The 19,196-nt window shown below is 49.8% G+C and overlaps 1 protein-coding gene across 2 annotated transcripts in view; it reads left to right on the forward strand.

The window, feature by feature from the left end:
• Window positions 1-19,196, forward strand: part of STAC3 (SH3 and cysteine rich domain 3) — a 261,936-nt gene that overhangs the window by 112,738 nt on the left and 130,002 nt on the right. For both annotated transcript variants that reach the window (XM_063952423.1, XM_063952422.1), the window contains exon 3: window positions 15,990-16,087. In XM_063952423.1, the coding sequence (XP_063808493.1) occupies window positions 15,990-16,087 (98 nt within the window). The remainder of the gene's footprint in view (window positions 1-15,989; window positions 16,088-19,196) is intronic.

Below are 19,196 nucleotides of genomic sequence, written 5' to 3' on the forward strand. Positions count from 1 at the left end.
TGTTGCTGTTTGATGTCGCGCCTGTGCATTGTGGTGCATACGCATATGCAATCATTCGATAATCGGCCACTCACTGTGCGATTTCGCAAAACAGCAACCGGAATCTGGCCCTTAATTATGAAGGGAGGATACTTTACTGTAAAGTGTATACTATGTGTTCACCTTAGGGTGCTAGCTTTGTTCATTTTTAAAGTTGCAATTAAATTGCAGCTGTAGCCTACTCATACCAAAGGCAATATTCATTAGTGTCTCTGCTTTCTATAGCTAGGTACACACTGGCAGATTTTTTTTTGGTCTACATGACAATCGGACGATTTTCAGGAAATTGTAGGCACCAATATCTGAGCTACAAGGAGGAAGATGTAGTGAGAGGAAAACATAGGAAACATGGGCAGATTATTGAGAACGCACACACACTGTTCAATATCTGGAGATTGTAGCAGATATTTTTGGTCTGGGCCGATAGTTTGGAAAATCGATCATTCGGGGGTGTGTGCAATATTTTCCTGAAATATCGGTGAAACTCCAACACGATCGTTCGTACACACTATACATTAAATCAGGCCAATGTTCCAATTATTGGCAAATAGGCCCAATAATAGTATAGTGTGTACCTAGCTTAAGAACCAACGCCTTAATACTGAGCTTCAGTGATAGCAGTAGTTTTTAGCGTTGATAGGCTGCATTCTTCTTAGGCATTCCCATCAAAAATCAGAACTATTGTGTGCTTATAGTTGAAGAATCTAAATACATAGAACAGGATCCATCACCTACAGATCTCATACATCTTGCCTCAATACTCCAGGTAGCGGGAGATGCCTTGTGTGAGTGAGCTGACAGGTCCTGTGCAACTCTGTTAGTGTTGGGCGTCTTTTTTGCCAAAAATGTGTCTTATTTGCATCACTATGCAAATAAGATGTACAAGCAGACTCTGCTGATTAAAATGATATGCGGCATGCCTATATTCTGTGTACAACTATGGCTGAATCTGCATAGGAAAACACAAACGCACCATTTTGTATGCAGAACAGCCATGGTCACACACAGAATATAGGCATGCTGCATGTCATTTTAATCAGCATTAACATTTTGCTAATAAGACGCATTTTAATGGGAAAGTCGCACGCAATAATGCTCAGTGCTACTGAGTCATGCCGCGGCATGGTGTGACTAGAAGGGCTGTTTAACGTGCAGGGAAGCTAGATGTACGTGGGCACATCTGTAACATTATGTTTCAAATATTTTTAAACTATTAAGTAATTTCAGTAGTAAGTTATGTGACATAGAGGACTATTCACCATCACTAATGAGTACATTACACATGCAGAAATGCTAATTTATGCATTTTTTTTTGTCACAGACCCACTAATTATTAGGGACCCGATAGGGTTGCCTACTATTCAGCAAACTCTGAAAATGAGAATTAATGCCATCTACAGATGGCACTGATTCCCAGAGCCCCACTCCTTCCTATGGAAAGGAAGTCCAGAGTTGCAAAGAGGGAACCCTGATTTCAGGCCATGCATGTGCACAGAACAGACCCGGCAATGATAAGTAAGTATGTGTCACTGATCAGAGGGACAGCTGCTATTCGGGACATCTGTCACAGCACCGGAGTATTGCTGAATTGCTTCGATAATTAAGAATCCACTGCCCCATAAAAGGGCTCCCATAAGAAATGAAATTTAAAAATGGTACATCCATGCACCCTGAAAATTGTTCATGCCTAAAAAAACATTCTTCCTATTAAGTCCCAAGCAAGGTATAAAAAGACATAAAACCTGTTACTGCTGAACCTATCAATTAGGCTGCATCAGCATACCTCCCAACATTGGTGGCCAGTGGATTGGGACCCTTGGCACGCCTGTGGCCTCAAAGGGTGTTAGGGGAACTGAATACCTGTTATCCGGATGGGTCCCGGGAGTCCGCAATGGGTGCGGTGCATCGGACGGAAGGTCCGGCGTGTGTTTGTGATTTCGGAGACCATTGCGCCATTATCTCTCTGTAGGGCATATTTATTAATGGCGGTGTGCTGCCAATACTATAGAATCCTTATAGCTGCAATCTTGGACTGCTGGAATGCATGATTCCTGAGTTGCTGGGAAATTTGGTAGGAAGTTGTGTGACATGAAAAGGGCTCCCTTACTTGTTAAAAAAAGGGACCCCAATGGGTCTTGAAAGTTGCTTCATTCAAAAAAATTATAACACACTTCTTTTATACCCAATGCAAGGTTTAACAGTCACATTTCCATATTCCTGCTTACTTTATTAGTTTGGGTAAATTAGGTACAGGCTGAAACCGGCCCATCATGGTTATGGAATTCCATAGACCCCGCTGTTGGAGTGGGATGGGGAGTACCATTGTGTTAATCTCATATGTGCCATAAGTCAGTGGCTTGCACCCACAGCTACACTGTAGGGAACTCTTCCTAACATTTTAGTTCATGCCTTACTGATGGCTGGCCATTGTCAGCCTGTAATTTTCCATTCCCACCTCCCTTCCATCCACAGAGCCATCCAGGTCATGCAAGTTTTGCACAGTGGGTAAGTCGTGGTGGTGGGGTGTTAAGACAGTGGGCGGCTCAGCCATCCGCAGGAAGATTGATGGATAACTGTCATAGAGAAACAGATACTTGTATTAGCATAGAATTGTAAGTAGGCTTTTGCAGCTGTGAACGACTCATGACTTGTAGTCATTGAAGTACTAAAGGGGTAATTCAGACCTGATCATAGCAGCAAATTTGTTAGCAGTTGGACAAAACCATGGGGGTCATTCAGACCCGATCGCACGCTGCATTATTTCACCGCTGTGCGATCGGGCATGTACTGTGCATGCGTCCGACCCGCAATGCGCAGGCGCGTCGGCCGTCGGCAATGGCCATCGCTGGGCAGCGACAAAACGAACAAAGAAAGCGATCACACCGGCGATCGCAAGAAGATTAACAGGCAGAAGGCGTTCATGGGCGGCAACTCACTGTTTTCTGTGAGTGTCCGGAAAAACGCAGGCGTGCCCACCCGCTTCCAGGGAGGGTTCCTGACGTCAGCAACATCACGGATTGTGGCAGCGGCTGAGTAAGTCCTGGGCTGTGCAGAAACTGCACAAACTTTTGTTTGTGCAGCTCTCTGCACAGCCGTTCGCACCCCTGCACTGCGATTACCCCCTCCCCTGTAGGCGGCGATTACCTGGTCGCAGCAGTGCAAAAAATAGCCTGCGTGCGACCAGGTCTAAATTAGGCCCCATGTGCACTGCAGGGGGGCAGATATAACATTTGCAGAGAGAGTTAGATTTGGGTGGGCTATTTTGTCTCTGTGCAGGGTAAATACTGGCTGCTTTATTTTTACACTGTAATTTAAATTTCAGTTTGAACAAACCTGACCCAAATCTAACTCTCCCTGCACATGTTATATCTGCCCCCCCCCCCCCCCCCCCCCTGCAGTGCACATGGTTTTGCCCAACTGCTAACAAATTTGCTGCTGTGATCAGGTCTGAATTACCCCCTAAGACAGGCACCTTGTGACAGCTACTAATGCAAATTGGGAGGTAGTATTACATGTCAGGGATACTCCCTGAAATAGTGATAATGTCCCTGGTGCCCAAAGAGTCTAGCAATCTCCCTGAAGCCGGGTTGGCATAACACAGTAATAATGTCACCACACTCCTTCCATAATGAAGAAACACTGGGGAAAGTGTTTCTCCATGGTGGAAGGATGAGTGTTCTAAGAAAATGTCCGCCGCTCTACAACACACTAAAGGGTACATGAGTGGCTGTGTGCCCAAGGATTTGTGGTGAATTACAGGGGATGAGTGATGGACTGCATGAACCTAGTGGAAGGGAGAGCGTTAGAGGGAATACTAGAAAATACTTAGTAGAGTGCAGCATATTGTAATGCACAGTCATAACTTTGGGGTAATTTAGACCTGATCGCTGGGCAGCGTTTTTTGCTGCCCTGCAATCAGATAGTCGCCGCCTACAGGGGGAGTGTATTTTTGCTGTGCAAGTGTGCGAACGCATGTGTAGCAGAGCTGTACAAACAGATTTTGTGCAGTCTCTGCACAGCCCAGGACTTACTCAGCCGCTGCGATCACTTAAGCCTGTCTGCGACCGGAATTGACGGCAGGAACCCTCCCTGCAAATGCTTGAACATGCCTGTGTTTTTCAAAACACTCCCAGAAAACGGTCAGTTGACACCTACGTCCTGTTAATCCCCTTGCGAATACCCGTGCAAATGGATCCTTCGCACAAACCCATCGCCGAGCGGCGATCCACTTTGTACCCGTGCGATGCGCCTGCGCATTGCGGTGCATACGCATGCGCAGTTTAGACCTGATCACCCACTGTACGAAAATGTAGCCTAGCGATCAGGTCTGTATTACCCCCTTTGTTATAACATCTACTTTAGTGGGTTCATGGGATAAACATTAGAACTATTAACCCTCTGTACTGGCTCTTTGAGTGTGTGTGTGGTTTGTGTCTGAAAAACTATGTAACAGCTTTGGGGCTCATTTACAGTTTGCAAAGTAAGTCAATTTTATGGCTCATCTCTCAGAGCAGAGCACAGAGTAGAACACAGAGCAGTGAACAGAGCAGAACACAGAGCAGTACACAGAGCAGTACACACCCTTTTCTCTAACGTCCTTGAGGATGCTGGGACTCCGTAAGGACCATGGGAAATAAACGGGCTCCGCAGGAGATAGGGCACTTTAAGAAAGCTTTGGATTCTGGGTGTGCACTGGCTCCTCCCTCTATGCCCCTCCTCCAGACCTCAGTTTTACACTGTGCCCAGAGCGAGATGGGTGCACTGCATGGAGCTCCCTGAGTTCTCTGCCTAGAAAGCATTTTTGTTTGGATTTTTTCGGAGAACGAATTGACAGAATAGGAGAGGAGTGGGTTAAACCTCAGCTAGTCTGGGGGCAGGACGGTAAGGCATTATGGGAGTTTTATGGTTAGCCAATAGGAATGAATGTTGGGGGTAGGTGGAATGGGTACTTAAGCCTGGGAAAGGGGCTGGGTCAGCCTCTTCTGCTTTTGTCCTGGTGAGGGTGAGTGCTCTTCCCCCCTTTGTCTCCTTGCTGTGCTGCTTACCATTGTTGAATTTAGGTGTGCTGCTGCTGTGACAGTGTGCTTTATACTGTGCCCCTCTGTCCCCATTACCTTGGATTAACTTGTGGCCTGCCATGCCCCGTCCCCGCCGCTCCTCTGGCCCCCCCTGCCCCCTACATTGATGCGGCTCCTGCTCGGGAGCCGGCGTCCGGTGCCCCGGGTCGGAGCACTTTGCTCACGGCCGGGGCTGAGCCTGCTGGCGCTGCTGCTGGCGCCCATCCACGGGTGCGCGCGGCGGCGCGTGCGTCCGCCCCTTCGCCGGCTAGGCCGCGGGCGCCGGGGGATCCCTCCTGCGTGGTGGCGGCTGGCGAGGGACAGGGCGGCGGTGGACTGGAAAGGCCGGCCGGCGGGGGGAGCCGGCCGGGGTGCCCGCTTGTGTGAATCCCCCGCTGGCTGCTGCGGCGCGGGGATGCGCGTGCGCGCGTTCCCTGCGCCCTCCACCGCTGAGAGTCACCGGCGGCTCCCCAGAGAATGAGGGGACTGCATGTAGGGATGGGGCCAGTGGCTCTTACACTGGCCGTCCCCTACGCCAGGCGGGTTCCGTTTCGCGGGCGTGCTGTACTCCCTGGGCGCTCTCCCCGCTCTAGTGGGGGGGGGGGCTTCCCGGGGGCATTTGGTGGTGTCTGCACGGGGCCAGAGGGGGGTGGGTGATGTCTGGAGGCGGGGGTCAGCGGTTTCTCCCGGGAGGCGAGGCCAGTGGGGGCCGCGGCGGCGCTGTGGCTCATGGTTCACCGCAGGAGAGAACGGGGGTTCTTAGGGCGGCTAGCGCCGGTCCCAGGCGGGGCCGGCCTGGGCGGCGTGACGACGCGGTTGGAGCCATCCCTGCTTCGGACTCGGGGACCGGGGGGACCACTGAAGCTGCGGCTCCGGATCCCTCCGCCGTTGCGGCGGCAATGTCGGCCATGACGGCGGCGTTTGCACCGTTTTTGTCAACTTTGTCCCCGGGAGGCGTTTCCATGGTTCCCGCTTCGGTCGACGCGGCCGTTCTCGCGGGTGCTTCTGGCCCCGCCATGGCGCAGTTTCTACAGGCGTGTCGCAGTCTGGGCTCCGCCGCTGCGTTGCTGGGTAGCGCTACCCCATCGCCCGCAGGGACGTCTGCTTTCATTACCGCCGGGGGGGCTTCGGCTCCAGGGGCGGTTATCCTTCTTTTTCAGGTGCGGATCCGGATGGCGATCAGGACGAGGAGCCGGTCGTGGTCGACGTTTCGCCTTCCGGAAGCGGGCCTGCCGGTGAGTGGGACGACGATACAGTTGCTATGTCGCTGGGGTCCTCTTCTTCCTCGTACGGTAGTACATCAAGTAGATCTTCTTCTTCTTCTTCGTCGTGCCAGTCTGCAGTTAGTAGCACCGCGAAGGCTAGGAAGCGGGCTATCAAGTACGTGCGGCGTGAGGCGCGGCACCGGGATAAGCAGTCTCGGAAGAATAGTAGTAGTTCTCGTCGGGAAAGGAGGCGACGTAATTTGCCGGGCGTAGTGCGCTGCGAGTACACGGCAGTCTTGCGAGGATTGCGTGAGAGTTGCAGGAGGAAGATTAGACGGGGGGAATATGTCGACCTTTTTACGTTGACGGAGGATACCAAGAGGGAATGTAAGGATACGCTTGCGAAGGGCGGTATTGGGGCGGAGGCCTTCCGCTCGTATGACAACTGGTTGGCGGGTTTCTGTGTCTTCGCGGCGTGCTACTTGGAGGATCGCCCTGGTGAGCACATGAACGTCATCAGGTATATTCACCTCGTGCATGACATGCGCAGCGTCAGTCTAAGGACGATTCGTGGCTGCATTATGACAAGCAGTTCCGTCAGAAGCACGATTGCCTGCACATCATTGACTTCGGATGCAAAGATGTGGAGGTATGGCTTCGGGTCACGCGAGCGCAGGATATGAAGCTGGTGACTAAGGGGGCGTCGGTGGCGCAGGCCGCGGCGGCAAGTCTGTTTCGGCCCGTGGTTGAGGCACCGCCGCGCCGCCCTTGGACAGCGGCCCGTTCTCCGCAGCAGGCGCCGGCGAAGGGGAAGTGTTTCGCGTTCAACAATGCCACGTGCCCCCTTGGGCAACGGTGTCGTTTTCACCACCTTTGCTTACGATGTAACGGATCCCACCCTGCTTCCAATTGCTTCGGCGCGGGGCGACCGGGTGCCAGGGCGGCCGCGGGCCCAGCCGGAAAAACTACTGGGGGGCTAGTTAGGGCGCCGACCCCGGTTCGTTTGGGGGCCATGCTAAAATGGTTGGGGTGATACCCAAACACAGACGACGCAAGATTTCTGCGGGAGGGTTTTGCGTCAGGTTTTCGTTTACCAGTGGTGGGGGAGGTTTTAGTTCGGGCCGCCAGGAACCTGCAGTCTGCTTGGGATTTTCCCGACGTGCTTCAGGAAAAGGTTGAGCAGGAGGTTCGCCTGGGGAGAATGGCGGGCCCCTTTGCGCTGCCGTCTGTCGAGGATTTGATTATTTCCCCGGTGAGGGTCGTGCCCAAAAAGGCTCCGGGTAAGTTCCGGCTCATTCAGCATCTGTCTTATCCATCTGGGTCCTCGGTGTACGATGCAATTTCGCCGGAATATTGTTCGGTGGTGTATCAGTCCTTTGAGGATGCTCTGGGCATGGTCCGGGGCTGGGGCCCCGGGGCCCTCATGACTAAACTGGATGTTGAATCGGCTTTTTGCTTTCTCCCTTTGCACCCGGAGTTGTTTCGATTCATGGGTTTCCGCGTCGGGGAGGAATACTTTGTGGACAAGTTTCTGCCTATGGGCTGTTCCGTTTCGTGTGCCTTTTTCGAAAAGTTCAGCACCTCTTTACATTGGTGTGTGGAGTTTTCTTGCGGAGGTAGCGGGATTGCACATTACCTGGATGATTTTTTGTGCATGGGGCCCGCGGGTTCTCCTTGCTGTGGTTTCCTGCTGTTCTCGCTGCGTGCCTTGTTGGGGCATTTTGGCGTCCCTGTGGCCGAGGATTAGACGGAGGGGCCCCTCTCCTGTTTGTCCTTTTTAGGTATCGAGATCGATACGGTCGCGGGGGCTTGCCGGCTGCCTCAGGACAAGGTTGCGAAGCTTCGGGAGTCCATTGCACAGTGCTCGGAACGGCGTAAGGTGACGTTGCGGGAGGCTCAATCCCTCCTAGGTCTGTTGAACTTTGCCTGTCGGGTGATTCCCATGGGCAGGGTTTTTTGTCGGAAGTTGGAACGGTACACGGCTGGGGTGTCCAGGCCGCACCATTTTGTCCGTTTCTCGGCGGATATTAGGCGGGACCTCGCTATGTGGGTTTCGTTTCTGGCGGATTTCAATGGTGTGCTGATCTGGATGGCCCCGCTCGTTGACAGTTTCGACCTGCAGTTGTTTACGGATGCGGCGGGCTCATCGGGGTTCGGTTGTTATCTGGACGGGGCTTGGTGCGCGGCCTCTTGGCCCGAGTCTTGGTCGAGGGAGGGGCTGACCGGCGACCTGTTGTTGCTGGAGCTTTTTCCCATCATGGTAGCCTTGGAGGTTTGGGGAGAGCGACTTCGCGATCGCAGTATTCTCTTCCGCTGCGATAACTTAGGGGTCGTGCACGCGGTTAACAACCAAAGAGCTAAGGTCCTCCGGGTCCTGCGGGTGTTGTCGCGGCAGATAGCATGCAGTAAAAGTACTTTGAAGTCCATTTACACACATTCTGGTACACTACTCAGACCGGCGATTGTGTCGGCATGGGTTTATAGCGCGGTAGCAGTGTAGTCAGATACCTTATCAGCGGAGGTTGAAACCCTAGATAAGGATGACATATTATTGTCCCTAGTATATATATATATATATAAATATATATATATATATATATATATATAAAAGATGTTGGCTTATATATATATATATATATATATATATATATATATATATAGGTAGAAAAAGGACTGCGGCACTCCAGGTCTTAAAAAAGTCAAACTATATTCAAAAGATCACAACATGGTACATCAACGTTTCGGGGTATCTAGCCTCTTTGTCAAGATGTGAGAGTGTGCAAGTGCAAGGAGAAACTTACCCAAATAGTGACAGAGCCCGCCAAGCCTGAGGAGGAAAGCCGCCGACGGTCCCGCCGTCTTGTTCAGCTAGCTTAGTCGTTATGCATGTATATATGTACTTAGCAATAGCGTCTACTCTAACTACATTTCCAGTGCCCCACCATGCTGCCTCTCTTTCGGGTGTCTCCTTCCTCTCTTTTCAGGTAATATGCCCCCCTCGGTATTTCTGCAGGGTGAGCACCTTTGACCCTGTCACTTCTCTGGATCTTCCTTACAGGGCTTTCAGTTGTCTGTCACTGGTAAACCCCACCTACGGGTTTAACCCGTTTGGGGTTAATCCTTCCAGAGCCAACATAGCCACGCTCAGCATTCTCCCCCTATGGAATGTGTGGATTTAAACGTTAGGCATTATGCAGCCGTTTGTAGTTTGCACATATGATGTTAAACACACAGGTCAGCTGTCAGCCCAGCGGTGCTCTTTCAGTATGACTCTTCTCTCTTTATTCCACGCAGCCGCACAGTTCCCAGCACCTCAGCGCTTCACTCGTTGCCAGTCAACGGATTGTCACTGATTCTCCTTGGAAGCGCCCACACTTCATCGCACGGCGCCGCACAGCGCACACGACGGGACCGTAGGCGGCTTTCCTCCTCTGGCTTGGCGGGCTCTGTCACTATTTGGGTAAGTTTCTCCGTGCACATGCACACTCTCACATCTTGACAAAGGGGCTAGATACCCCGAAACGTTGATGTACCATGTTGTGATCTTTTGAATATAGTTTGACTTTTTTAAGACCTGGAGTGCCGCAGTCCTTTTTCTACCTAGCCATTACTGCATACTGGGGGCACCGGGCACAGTGACATCAAGAGGAGTGCCAGGCTACTTTCGTTTTATATATATATATATATATATATGACATGCCCAAAGAGACGTTAGTCTACTGGGTTCTAGAGTCAACGCTATGTCGATTTCTGCTAGACTTGTCCTGTGGAACATGCAATGGACAGGTGATGCCGACTAAAAGAGGCATATGGAGGGTTTACCTCACAAGGCTGAGGAATTGTGTGGAGAAGGGCTCTCGGACCTGGTCTCCACAGCTATAGCTGGTAATTCTGATCTTTTGCCTTATATTCCCTTACAGACTAAGAAAGCACGACATTATCAAATGCAGTCCTTTCGGTCGCAGAATAACAAAAAAGTATGAGGAGTGTCCTTTCTTACCAGAGGTAGGGCACGGGGCACAGCTAGTTCCCAGGAACAGAAGTCCTCCCCGGCCTCTACTACATCCACTGCAGGATGCGGGAGCTCCGCTAAGGGAGTCCGTCCCAGGGAAAGCACGTCTTCGACTCTTTAGCCACATCTGAGTTCACTCACAGGTGGATCCCGGGGCAATAAAAATTGTCTCAGGGTTACAAAGGAATTCGAAAGGTGCCTCCTCGCCGGTTTTTCCTTATCGGACCTACCGGTTTCTCCCCCAGAAGAGGAGTTATATTCAATATAATTCACACATTGTATCTCCAACAGGTGGTGCTCAAGGTTCTCCTTCTGCAACAAGGAAGGGGCTATTACTCAACCTTGGCTGTAGTTCCGAATACGTACGGTTCGGTCAGACCTATTTAAAATTAAAACTTCTGAACCTATACTAGAAAAGGTTCAAAATTAAAGTGGAATCGCTCAGAGTGATCATGGCCAGCCTGGAAAGGGGGGATTTGATGGTGTATCTAGACATAAAGGCTGCATACCTTCATGTTCCCATTTATCCACCCCATCAGGCGTACCTGACAATTGCGGTACAGTATTGTCATTACCAATTTCAGGGTAATTGGCAGAAATGATGGTGCTCCTACGCAAGCAAGGAGTCACAGTTATCCCATACTTGGATGATCTCCTATGAGGCGAGATCAAAAGAGCAGTTGTTGAACAGCGTGTCACTTTCGCTGAAGGTGTCACAGCAACACTGCTAGTTTCTCAATATCTGGAAGTCACAGTTGGTTCCTATGACTAGTCTGCTCTTCTTGGGTATGATTCTGGATACGGACCAGAAAGGGGTTTACCTTCAGATAGAGAAGGCCCAGGAACTCATGACTCTGGTCAGGAACTTTTTGAAACCAAGACAGGTGTCGGCATCGCTGCACCCGAGTCCGGGGAAAATCATTCCCTTCGGCAGGTAACATGCGAGGTCTTTCAAATGGGACCTACTGGACAAGTGGTCCGAATCACATCTACAGATTCATCAGTTGATCACCCTCTCCCCCAGGGCCAGGGTATCTCTCCTGTGGTGGCTGCAAGATGCTCACCTTCTATAGGGCCGCAGGTTCGGCATTCAGGACTGGATCCTGGTGACCACGGACGCGAGCCTCCGAGGTTGGGGAGCAGTCACACAGGGAAAAATAAAATGTCCAAGGTCTTTGGTCAAGTCAAGAGACTTGTCTTCACTTCTTGGAACTAAGGGCCATATACAACGCCCTACGTCAGGCGGAGACCTTACTTCGCGACCAACCGGTTCTGATCCAGTCGGACAACGTCACCGCAGTATTTCATGTAAACCGCCAAGGCGGCACAAGGAGCAGAGTGGCGATGGCGGAAGCCACCAGAATTCTTCGCTGGGCGGAGAATCATGTAAGCGCACTGTCAGCAGTGTTCATTCCGGGAGTGGACGACTGGGAAGCAGACTTCCTCAGCGGACACGACCTACGTCCTGGAGAGTGGGGACTTCATCAGAAAGTCTTAGAACAGATTGCAATTCGGTGGAGACTGCCACTGATAGACATGATGGCGTCCCGCCTCAACACAAAGCCGCAGAGTTATTGCGCCAGGTCAGGAGACCCTCAGGCAGTAAGCTGTGGACACCCTAGTGACACCGTGGGTGTTTCGGTCAGTTTCTGTGTTTACTCCTCTTCCTCTCATACCCATGGTGTTGAGGATAATAAGAAAAAGAGGAGTGAGACCAATTCTCATTGTTCCAGATTGGACACGGAGGACCTGGTATCCAGATCTGCAGGAAATGCTCACAGAGAATCCGTGGCCTCTTCGTCTAAGACAGGACCTGCTGCAGCAGGGGCCCTGTCTGTTCCTACACTTACCGTGGCTGCGTTTGATGGCATAGCGGTTCAACGCAGGATCCTAGCGGTAATGGGTATTCCTCCGGAGGTCATTCCTACCCTAATTAAGGCTAGGAAGGAAGTGACATTGAAACATTATCACCGAATATGGCAAAAATATGTTCCCTGATGTGAGGCCAGGAATGCTCCTACGGAGGAATTCCTTTTGGGCCGTCTGCTTCACTTCCTTCAAACTGGAGTAAACTTGGGCCTAAAATTAGGATCGATAAAGGTTCAAATTTCGGCCTTATCCATTTTCTTCCAAAAAGATTTGGCTTCTCTTCCTGAAGTACAAACGTTTGTGTAGGGAGTACGGCATTTTTAGCCTCCTTTTGTACCGCCGGTGGCGCCTTCGGACCTTAACGTGGTGTTACGGTTCCTTAAGTCTCATTGGTTTGAACCACTTAAGTCAGTGGTGTTGAAATATTTCACCTGGAAGGTGGTCATGTCGTTAGCCTTGGCTTCGGCTAGGCGAGTTTCGGAACTGGAGGCTTTTATCACTAAAAGCCCTATCTGATTGTCCAAATGGATAGAGCGAAATTGCGGACACGTCCTCAATTCCTGCCAAAGGTGGTCTCATCCTTTCATATGAACCAACCTATTGTCGTGCCTGTGGCTACGCGTGACTTGGAGGATTCCGAGTCCCTTGATGTGGATAGGGCTTTGAAAATTTACGTGGCCAGAACGGCTAGGATCTGCAAAACAGAAGCACTGTTTGTCCTGTATACAGCCAACAAGGTTGGCGGCCCTGCTTCAAAGCAGACTATTGCTCGCTGGATCTGTAACACGATTCAGCTGGAGCATTCTACGGCAGGATTGCCGTTGCCTAAATCGGTTTAGGCCCATTCCACTAGGAAGGTGGGCTCTTCTTGGGCGGCTGCCCGAGGGGTCTTGGCACTACAGCTGTGCCGAGCTGCTACTTGGTCGGGGTCAAATACCTTTGCAAAGTTCTGTAAGTTTGATACCCTGACTGAGGAGGACCTCATGTTTGCTCAATTCGGTGCTGCAGAGTCATCCGCACTCTCCCGCCCGTTTGGGAGCTTTGGTATAATCCCCATGGTCCTTACGGAGTCCCAGCATCCTCAAGGACGTTAGAGAAAATAAGATTTTACTTACCGGTAAATCTATTTCTCGTAGTCCGCAGAGGATGCTGGGCGCCCGTCCCAAGTGCGGACTTCTTCTGCAAGACTTGTATATAGTTATTGCTTACATAAGGGTTATGTTATAGTTTATCGGTTGAACCGAGGCTATGTTGTTGTTCATGCTGTTAACTGGGTAGTTTATCACAAGTTATACGGTGTGATTGGTGTGGCTGGTATGAATCTTGCCCTTAGATTTACAAAAATCCTTTCCTCGTACTGTCCATCTTCTCTGGGCACAGTTTCCCTAACTGAGGTCTGGAGGAGGGGCATAGAGGGAGGAGCAAGAGCACACCCAGAATTCAACTTTCTTTCTTAAAGTGCCCTATCTCCTGCGGAGCCCGTCTATTCCCCATGGTCCTTACGGAGTCCCAGCATCCTCTACGGACTACGAGAAATAGATTTAATGGTATGTAAAATCTTATTTTCAGTGCTAGGCAGTGGTGGCTACAGAGGTGGAGCTGCAGTGCAGTCCAGAATTCAAATAGGGGGGTCACATCAACTACCAACCCAAACACTGCCACACATAGCTAGCTGGGGCTCACTGGCAGTTGGTGTGGCTCCCCTATTTGAATTTTGCTCCCCAATGCTGGAACTGCCATTGGCATGTAGTAATAGGATAGTATGTAGAAATGCACTGTGTCATTGATGAGGACATTTAATATATGTAGTGGACATATTAATGTAATCAGAATGTAAGCAGAATTTGTAGGCAGTATTATTTATTTATTTATTTTAGTCCCTACATATTATGTGATGTATTACATAGATACTATTTAATCATTTACATCCCTTCCTTCCCCAGTGGAGCTTACAATCCATATTCTGTCCCACATGGTCTCTAAAACACACGCAAGTGTTAATTTTGTCACAAGCCAATTCACCTAACAGTATATTTTTGGAGGGGTTGGGTATGCGTGACAGGCGGGCAGGAGACCGACAGTCACCATACCGACGTGCAGATGCCCGGCAGGGGGGCGAGCGAAACAAAGCCCCTTGTGGGCTCGGTGGTGAACTGTGCTCACAACAGGTTATATTCTCACTCTATGGGTGTCGTGGGCACCCACGAGTGGGAATAGTCCCTGTCAGTCGGCATGCCGACTGTAGGGACTGTAAGGGAGCGGCATTCCGGCTTCGGTATTGTGACCAGTGGTCTCCTGACTGCCGCTCACGTAACTGCCTCCCCTTTGGAGTGTTTAATGAAATTGGAGTGCTCGGATGAAACCCACAAAGCATGGGGAAAATTTAGTAGCTACAAACTCTACACAGAGTTCTGGTTAGAAGAAGCAAACACATGGCTCTGTCCTGTGAGCAGCAATGCTAACCACTGTGTGACCTGAACATAGTTTGTATTTAGCTTACCAACATCAGGACACATTGAACTGTGTCCAAGATCTGCCAGAAGAATGTTTGCAGAGACTGGTAAATCTGGAGGGTTGCCTTAAACCATATGTTGCTTCATCTCCTGCATTTACTATCTGTAAGCACAGAGATAACTGTGGGAAGTGGAGGAATATGGGTAGCAGCAAAAGAGGTGGATGCTGTTCTTTAGTATCGCCATATACATTGTCTTGATGAATAAGTAGTTGGACAGAATGAAGATAATGCTACTGAGAAGCTCCTTGCATCTAGGTGTGTTTTGTCAGTATAGATAAGGATCTCAGGAGATGCATAGCAAAGAGGTTTACATGCAGAATAACTATACAACTGGTAGACCTCATTCGAATGCTGGTGCACCTGTAACCAAAGTGCACTAGTTTGCAGGGTTGGGTATGTGATTCCGGCTGTCGGGATGCAGGCGGTTACATAGCAAACACCGGCATTCAGACAATGGCGACGGGATGGGGTAATTATTTTACCCCGCCCCTGTCCCCTACTCTAACCCTAACCCGTCTGGGGTGGCGGCTAGAGCTAAAGGGCCCCTTACACTATAACAATATGTCTGCGGCTGAAGTCGGAGGTGATTTCCCTTGAACTCTCCCGGGAGCTTCCCGGGAGTGGTTCCATACGATTCCATATGATTTGGTACATTTTGCATGCGATATATCGTATGCGATCCCAACCATGCCTGCGGGAACCGATATATCACGAGTGCAGCACTATCAATCTAGAGGAGCCGATCCGACCCTCATGGTAACGCGCAACGGATCGGAAACATGTCCAAAATGCCCGATTTCACCCGATATATCGGCCCGAATGCCCGAAATTGGATGAAATCGGGCATTATCGTTCCAGTGTATGGGGCCCTTAAGACTCCGGGGGTGGAGGTTGGTGCTAAGACTCTGGGGGTGGCAGCTAGGGCTAAGAGTTTGGGGGTGGCGTCTATGGCTTACCCCCTCCCTCTAGTGGTTAACCTTAACCTCGCCCCCCCTTCCCCGGGCCCTAACTTTAACAGTCACCCCAATACTTACTTTCGTTATGTCGGTGGTTACTGTTCCGGTGCCGGGTTTCTGAGTGGTGTCGAGATTCCGGTGTCTGTCACATGACCACCGGTATCCCGATTGCCGGGATGCTAACTGCCTCCCGGTTTGCATAAAACAATCTTGCAACAAATTCTGGAAGGAGGATAGTGGATCAATGGTGTTATTTCCTAATTGTGAAGAAGGGACATTGGTGCACCTACTGTATATCTGTAATCTCTGATATTTTTCTTTTCTTTTTGCTTGCAGTAAACAACAAATTTGGATTGCGATGCAAAAACTGTAAAACTAACATTCACCACCATTGCCAGTCCTACGTGGAGTTCCAGAAATGCTTCGGGAAAATAGTAAGTAAGAGAGGATTAGTCGATGCTTTAAGTCTGATTAAACAAAACATAGCTCTATACTCTGAAACATAAAGTAGAGAAATGTTCCAGTCCTATAGTTTTTTGTTTTGGTCTCAGTGTAGCTGTTGAAGTTTAAAATCTAATATAACATAAGTGACAATATATTTTTATGCCAAGTTGTCAAAAAATGTCACCGGAGCAAATTAGCAATGTCTAGATCCAGAGCCGACCTTAGGCATAGGCAAAATAGGCAAATGCCTAGGGCATTTGGTATGCCATGGGGCACAAGCAGCTTCTGCTGATTAAAATGATATGTGGCATGCCTATATTCTGTGTGTGACTGCCACTGTATCTGCATACAAAATGCTACGTTACAATGTATTCCTGGAAATCCCTGTAACGTAGCATTTCGTATGCAGATACAGTCACAGTCGCACACAGAATATAGGCATGCTGCATATAATTTTAATTAGCAGATGCCACATAGTAATGCAAATAAGATGCATTTTCATTAAAAAAAAAAAGGCACCTGACGTTAACAGAGCTGCCAGTTGACTCATGCCGGGCATCTCCTGCTGCATGACGTAATGAGGCAAGATGAAAGGGGACACATCTGTATCCAAGCAGAGGAAGAGGTCACAGTATTAGCGGCCATTTGAGTGCTGTGTGCGGGTCGGTTGGTTGTGCAGTAGTGTTCGGCATATGTGTAAGAGGCATTATGTGTGTCATGTGTAGAAATGCATTAATAATGTGCAGCAAATGTGTAAGGGGCACTATGTGTGTCATTAAGTGTATAAGAGCATTAATAATGTGCAGCATATGTGTAAGGGACATTGGGGGTAATTCTGAGTTGATCGCAGCTTCAAGTTTGTTAGCAATTGGGCAAAACCATGTGCACTGCAGGGGAGGCAGATATAACATGTGCAGAGAGAGTTAGATTTGGGTGGGGTGTGTTCAATCTGAAATCTAAATTGCAGTGTAAAAATAAGGCAGCCAGTATTTACCCTGCATAGAAACAAAATAACCCACCCAAATCTAACTCTCTCTGCAAATGTTATATCTGCCCCCCCTGCAGTGCACATAGTTTTGCCCAACTGCTAAAAAATTTCCTGCTGCGATCAACTTGGAATTACCCCCATTATGTGTGTCATTAAGGGGGTCATTCCGAGTTGATCGTAGCTGTGCTAAATTTAGCACACCTACGATCAGGCACTCAGACATGCGGGGGGATGCCCAGCACAGGGCTAGTCCACCCCGCATGTCAGTGCCGCCCCTCCCCCTCCCGCAGAAATGCAAAAGCATCGCACAGCGGCGATCCTTTTGCATTTGAGAAGTAACTCCTGGCCAGCGAGGCTCCTGCGGCTTGCCGGGAGAACCTCTTCACTGCTTGGGTCGCAGCGGCCCACCCCCCCACGCCTGTGTTGGCCGGATCGCGCCCCCTAAATGGCGGCTGGCCCAGCTCCCTCCCGCCCAGCGACTGCCTCTGCCTGTCAATCAGGCAGAGGCGATCGCTAGAGAACAATGGTCTTCCGCCGTCCAGCATGCGCCGGCGCACTGTGGCGCTGGCACATGCGCAGATCCAACCCGATCGCTGCGCTGCGATAAACTGCAGTGAGCGATCGGGTCGGAATGACCCCCTAAGTGTATAAGGGCATTAATAATGTGTGCCATATGTGTAAGGGGCATTATGTGTATAAGGGCATTAATGAAGGTTGGCATAATGTCTAATGCACATTATGTTTATAAGGACATTAATGTGTGTAATATGTGTAAGGGACATTACTGTGTGGTATTATGTGTATAAATGCATTACTAATATGTGGCATTATGTGTATAAGGTGCTCTACTGTGTGGTGTAACGTATAGAAAGGGCACTACTGTGTGGTCTAATGTGTATGAAGAGCAATATGGTGAGGTGTAATGTGAATAAGGAGCAATTCAGTGTGATGTAATGTGAATAAGGGGCACTACTGTGAGGAGTAACGTTTATAAGGTAAAGTGGTACTACTGTGTAATGTAACGTGAATAAGGGACACTATCGCATGATAAAATGTGAATAAAGTTGCACTACTGTGTGGCGTTATTTGAATTGGGGGCACTATTGTGGGGCCATACCCCTTCCCAGCAAGAACACACCCCTTTTTGGGCTGTACGCCAAATGTGCGCACTGTTCCTATTTAAAATATAGGGGGTAAGAACACCAAAATGAGGACTGCTATGGGTGAGGGGTGATGGTGCTGTGAATGGGATGCAGTGTCAGTGGTGGAACTAGCGGCGGTGCTAGGTGGCACCAGACAAAATCTTGCCTAGGGCATCATATTGGTTAGGGCCGGCTCTGTCTAGATCCCTGGTTACCCTGGCCAGCAGCTGTAAGAGGAGTCTTACCAATTGCCTTGCTAGTTAGCAGGGCCGGTGCAAGGTTTCTTGATGCCCTAGACAAAACTTCAGCCTGCTGCGCCCCCTCCTCCTCTCCTCTGCCCCCGTCCCCCCAACCACACACCGAGTCTTAGTACATACAGGAAATGCGGTAAAACCCAGAAAATAGGTTTTCACCGCATTTTCATTTTAGTACATCCCATCCAGCATGCTGACTCTAATGGGCCCTACACACTGGTTGTTCTCTAAGAACGATATAAACGATATTGTTCAGAAAAGAACGATATATCGTTCATATCGTTTAGTGTGGAGGCACCGACATTGGGCCTAATTCAAACCTGATTGCTAGGCTGCGTTTTTGTACAGCCTGCGATCAGGTCTGAACTGCGCATGCGTATGCACGGGCTATCGCAAAGTGACTGACAGGAAGAGTCCATTTGTGGTGGCAACTGAACGTTTTTAAGGAGTGTCCAGAGAAACGCAGGAGGGACCAGGCGTTTGAAGGGAGGGTTTCTGACGTCAGCTCCGGCCACCGATCATCGCACTGGAAGAGTAAGTCCTGGGATGTGCAGAGACTGCACAAACTTCTGTTTGTGCAGCTCTCCTGCATATTCGATCGCACACCCGCACAACAATTTCCCCCTCAACCTGTAGGCGGTGACTACCTGATCGCAGGGATGCAAAAAACGCACCCTAGCGATCAGGTCCTTATTAGGCCCAGTAAATTATGCGC

The sequence above is a fragment of the Pseudophryne corroboree genome, chromosome 2 (assembly GCF_028390025.1).
Source record: "Pseudophryne corroboree isolate aPseCor3 chromosome 2, aPseCor3.hap2, whole genome shotgun sequence".
Classification (NCBI taxonomy): domain Eukaryota; kingdom Metazoa; phylum Chordata; class Amphibia; order Anura; family Myobatrachidae; genus Pseudophryne; species Pseudophryne corroboree.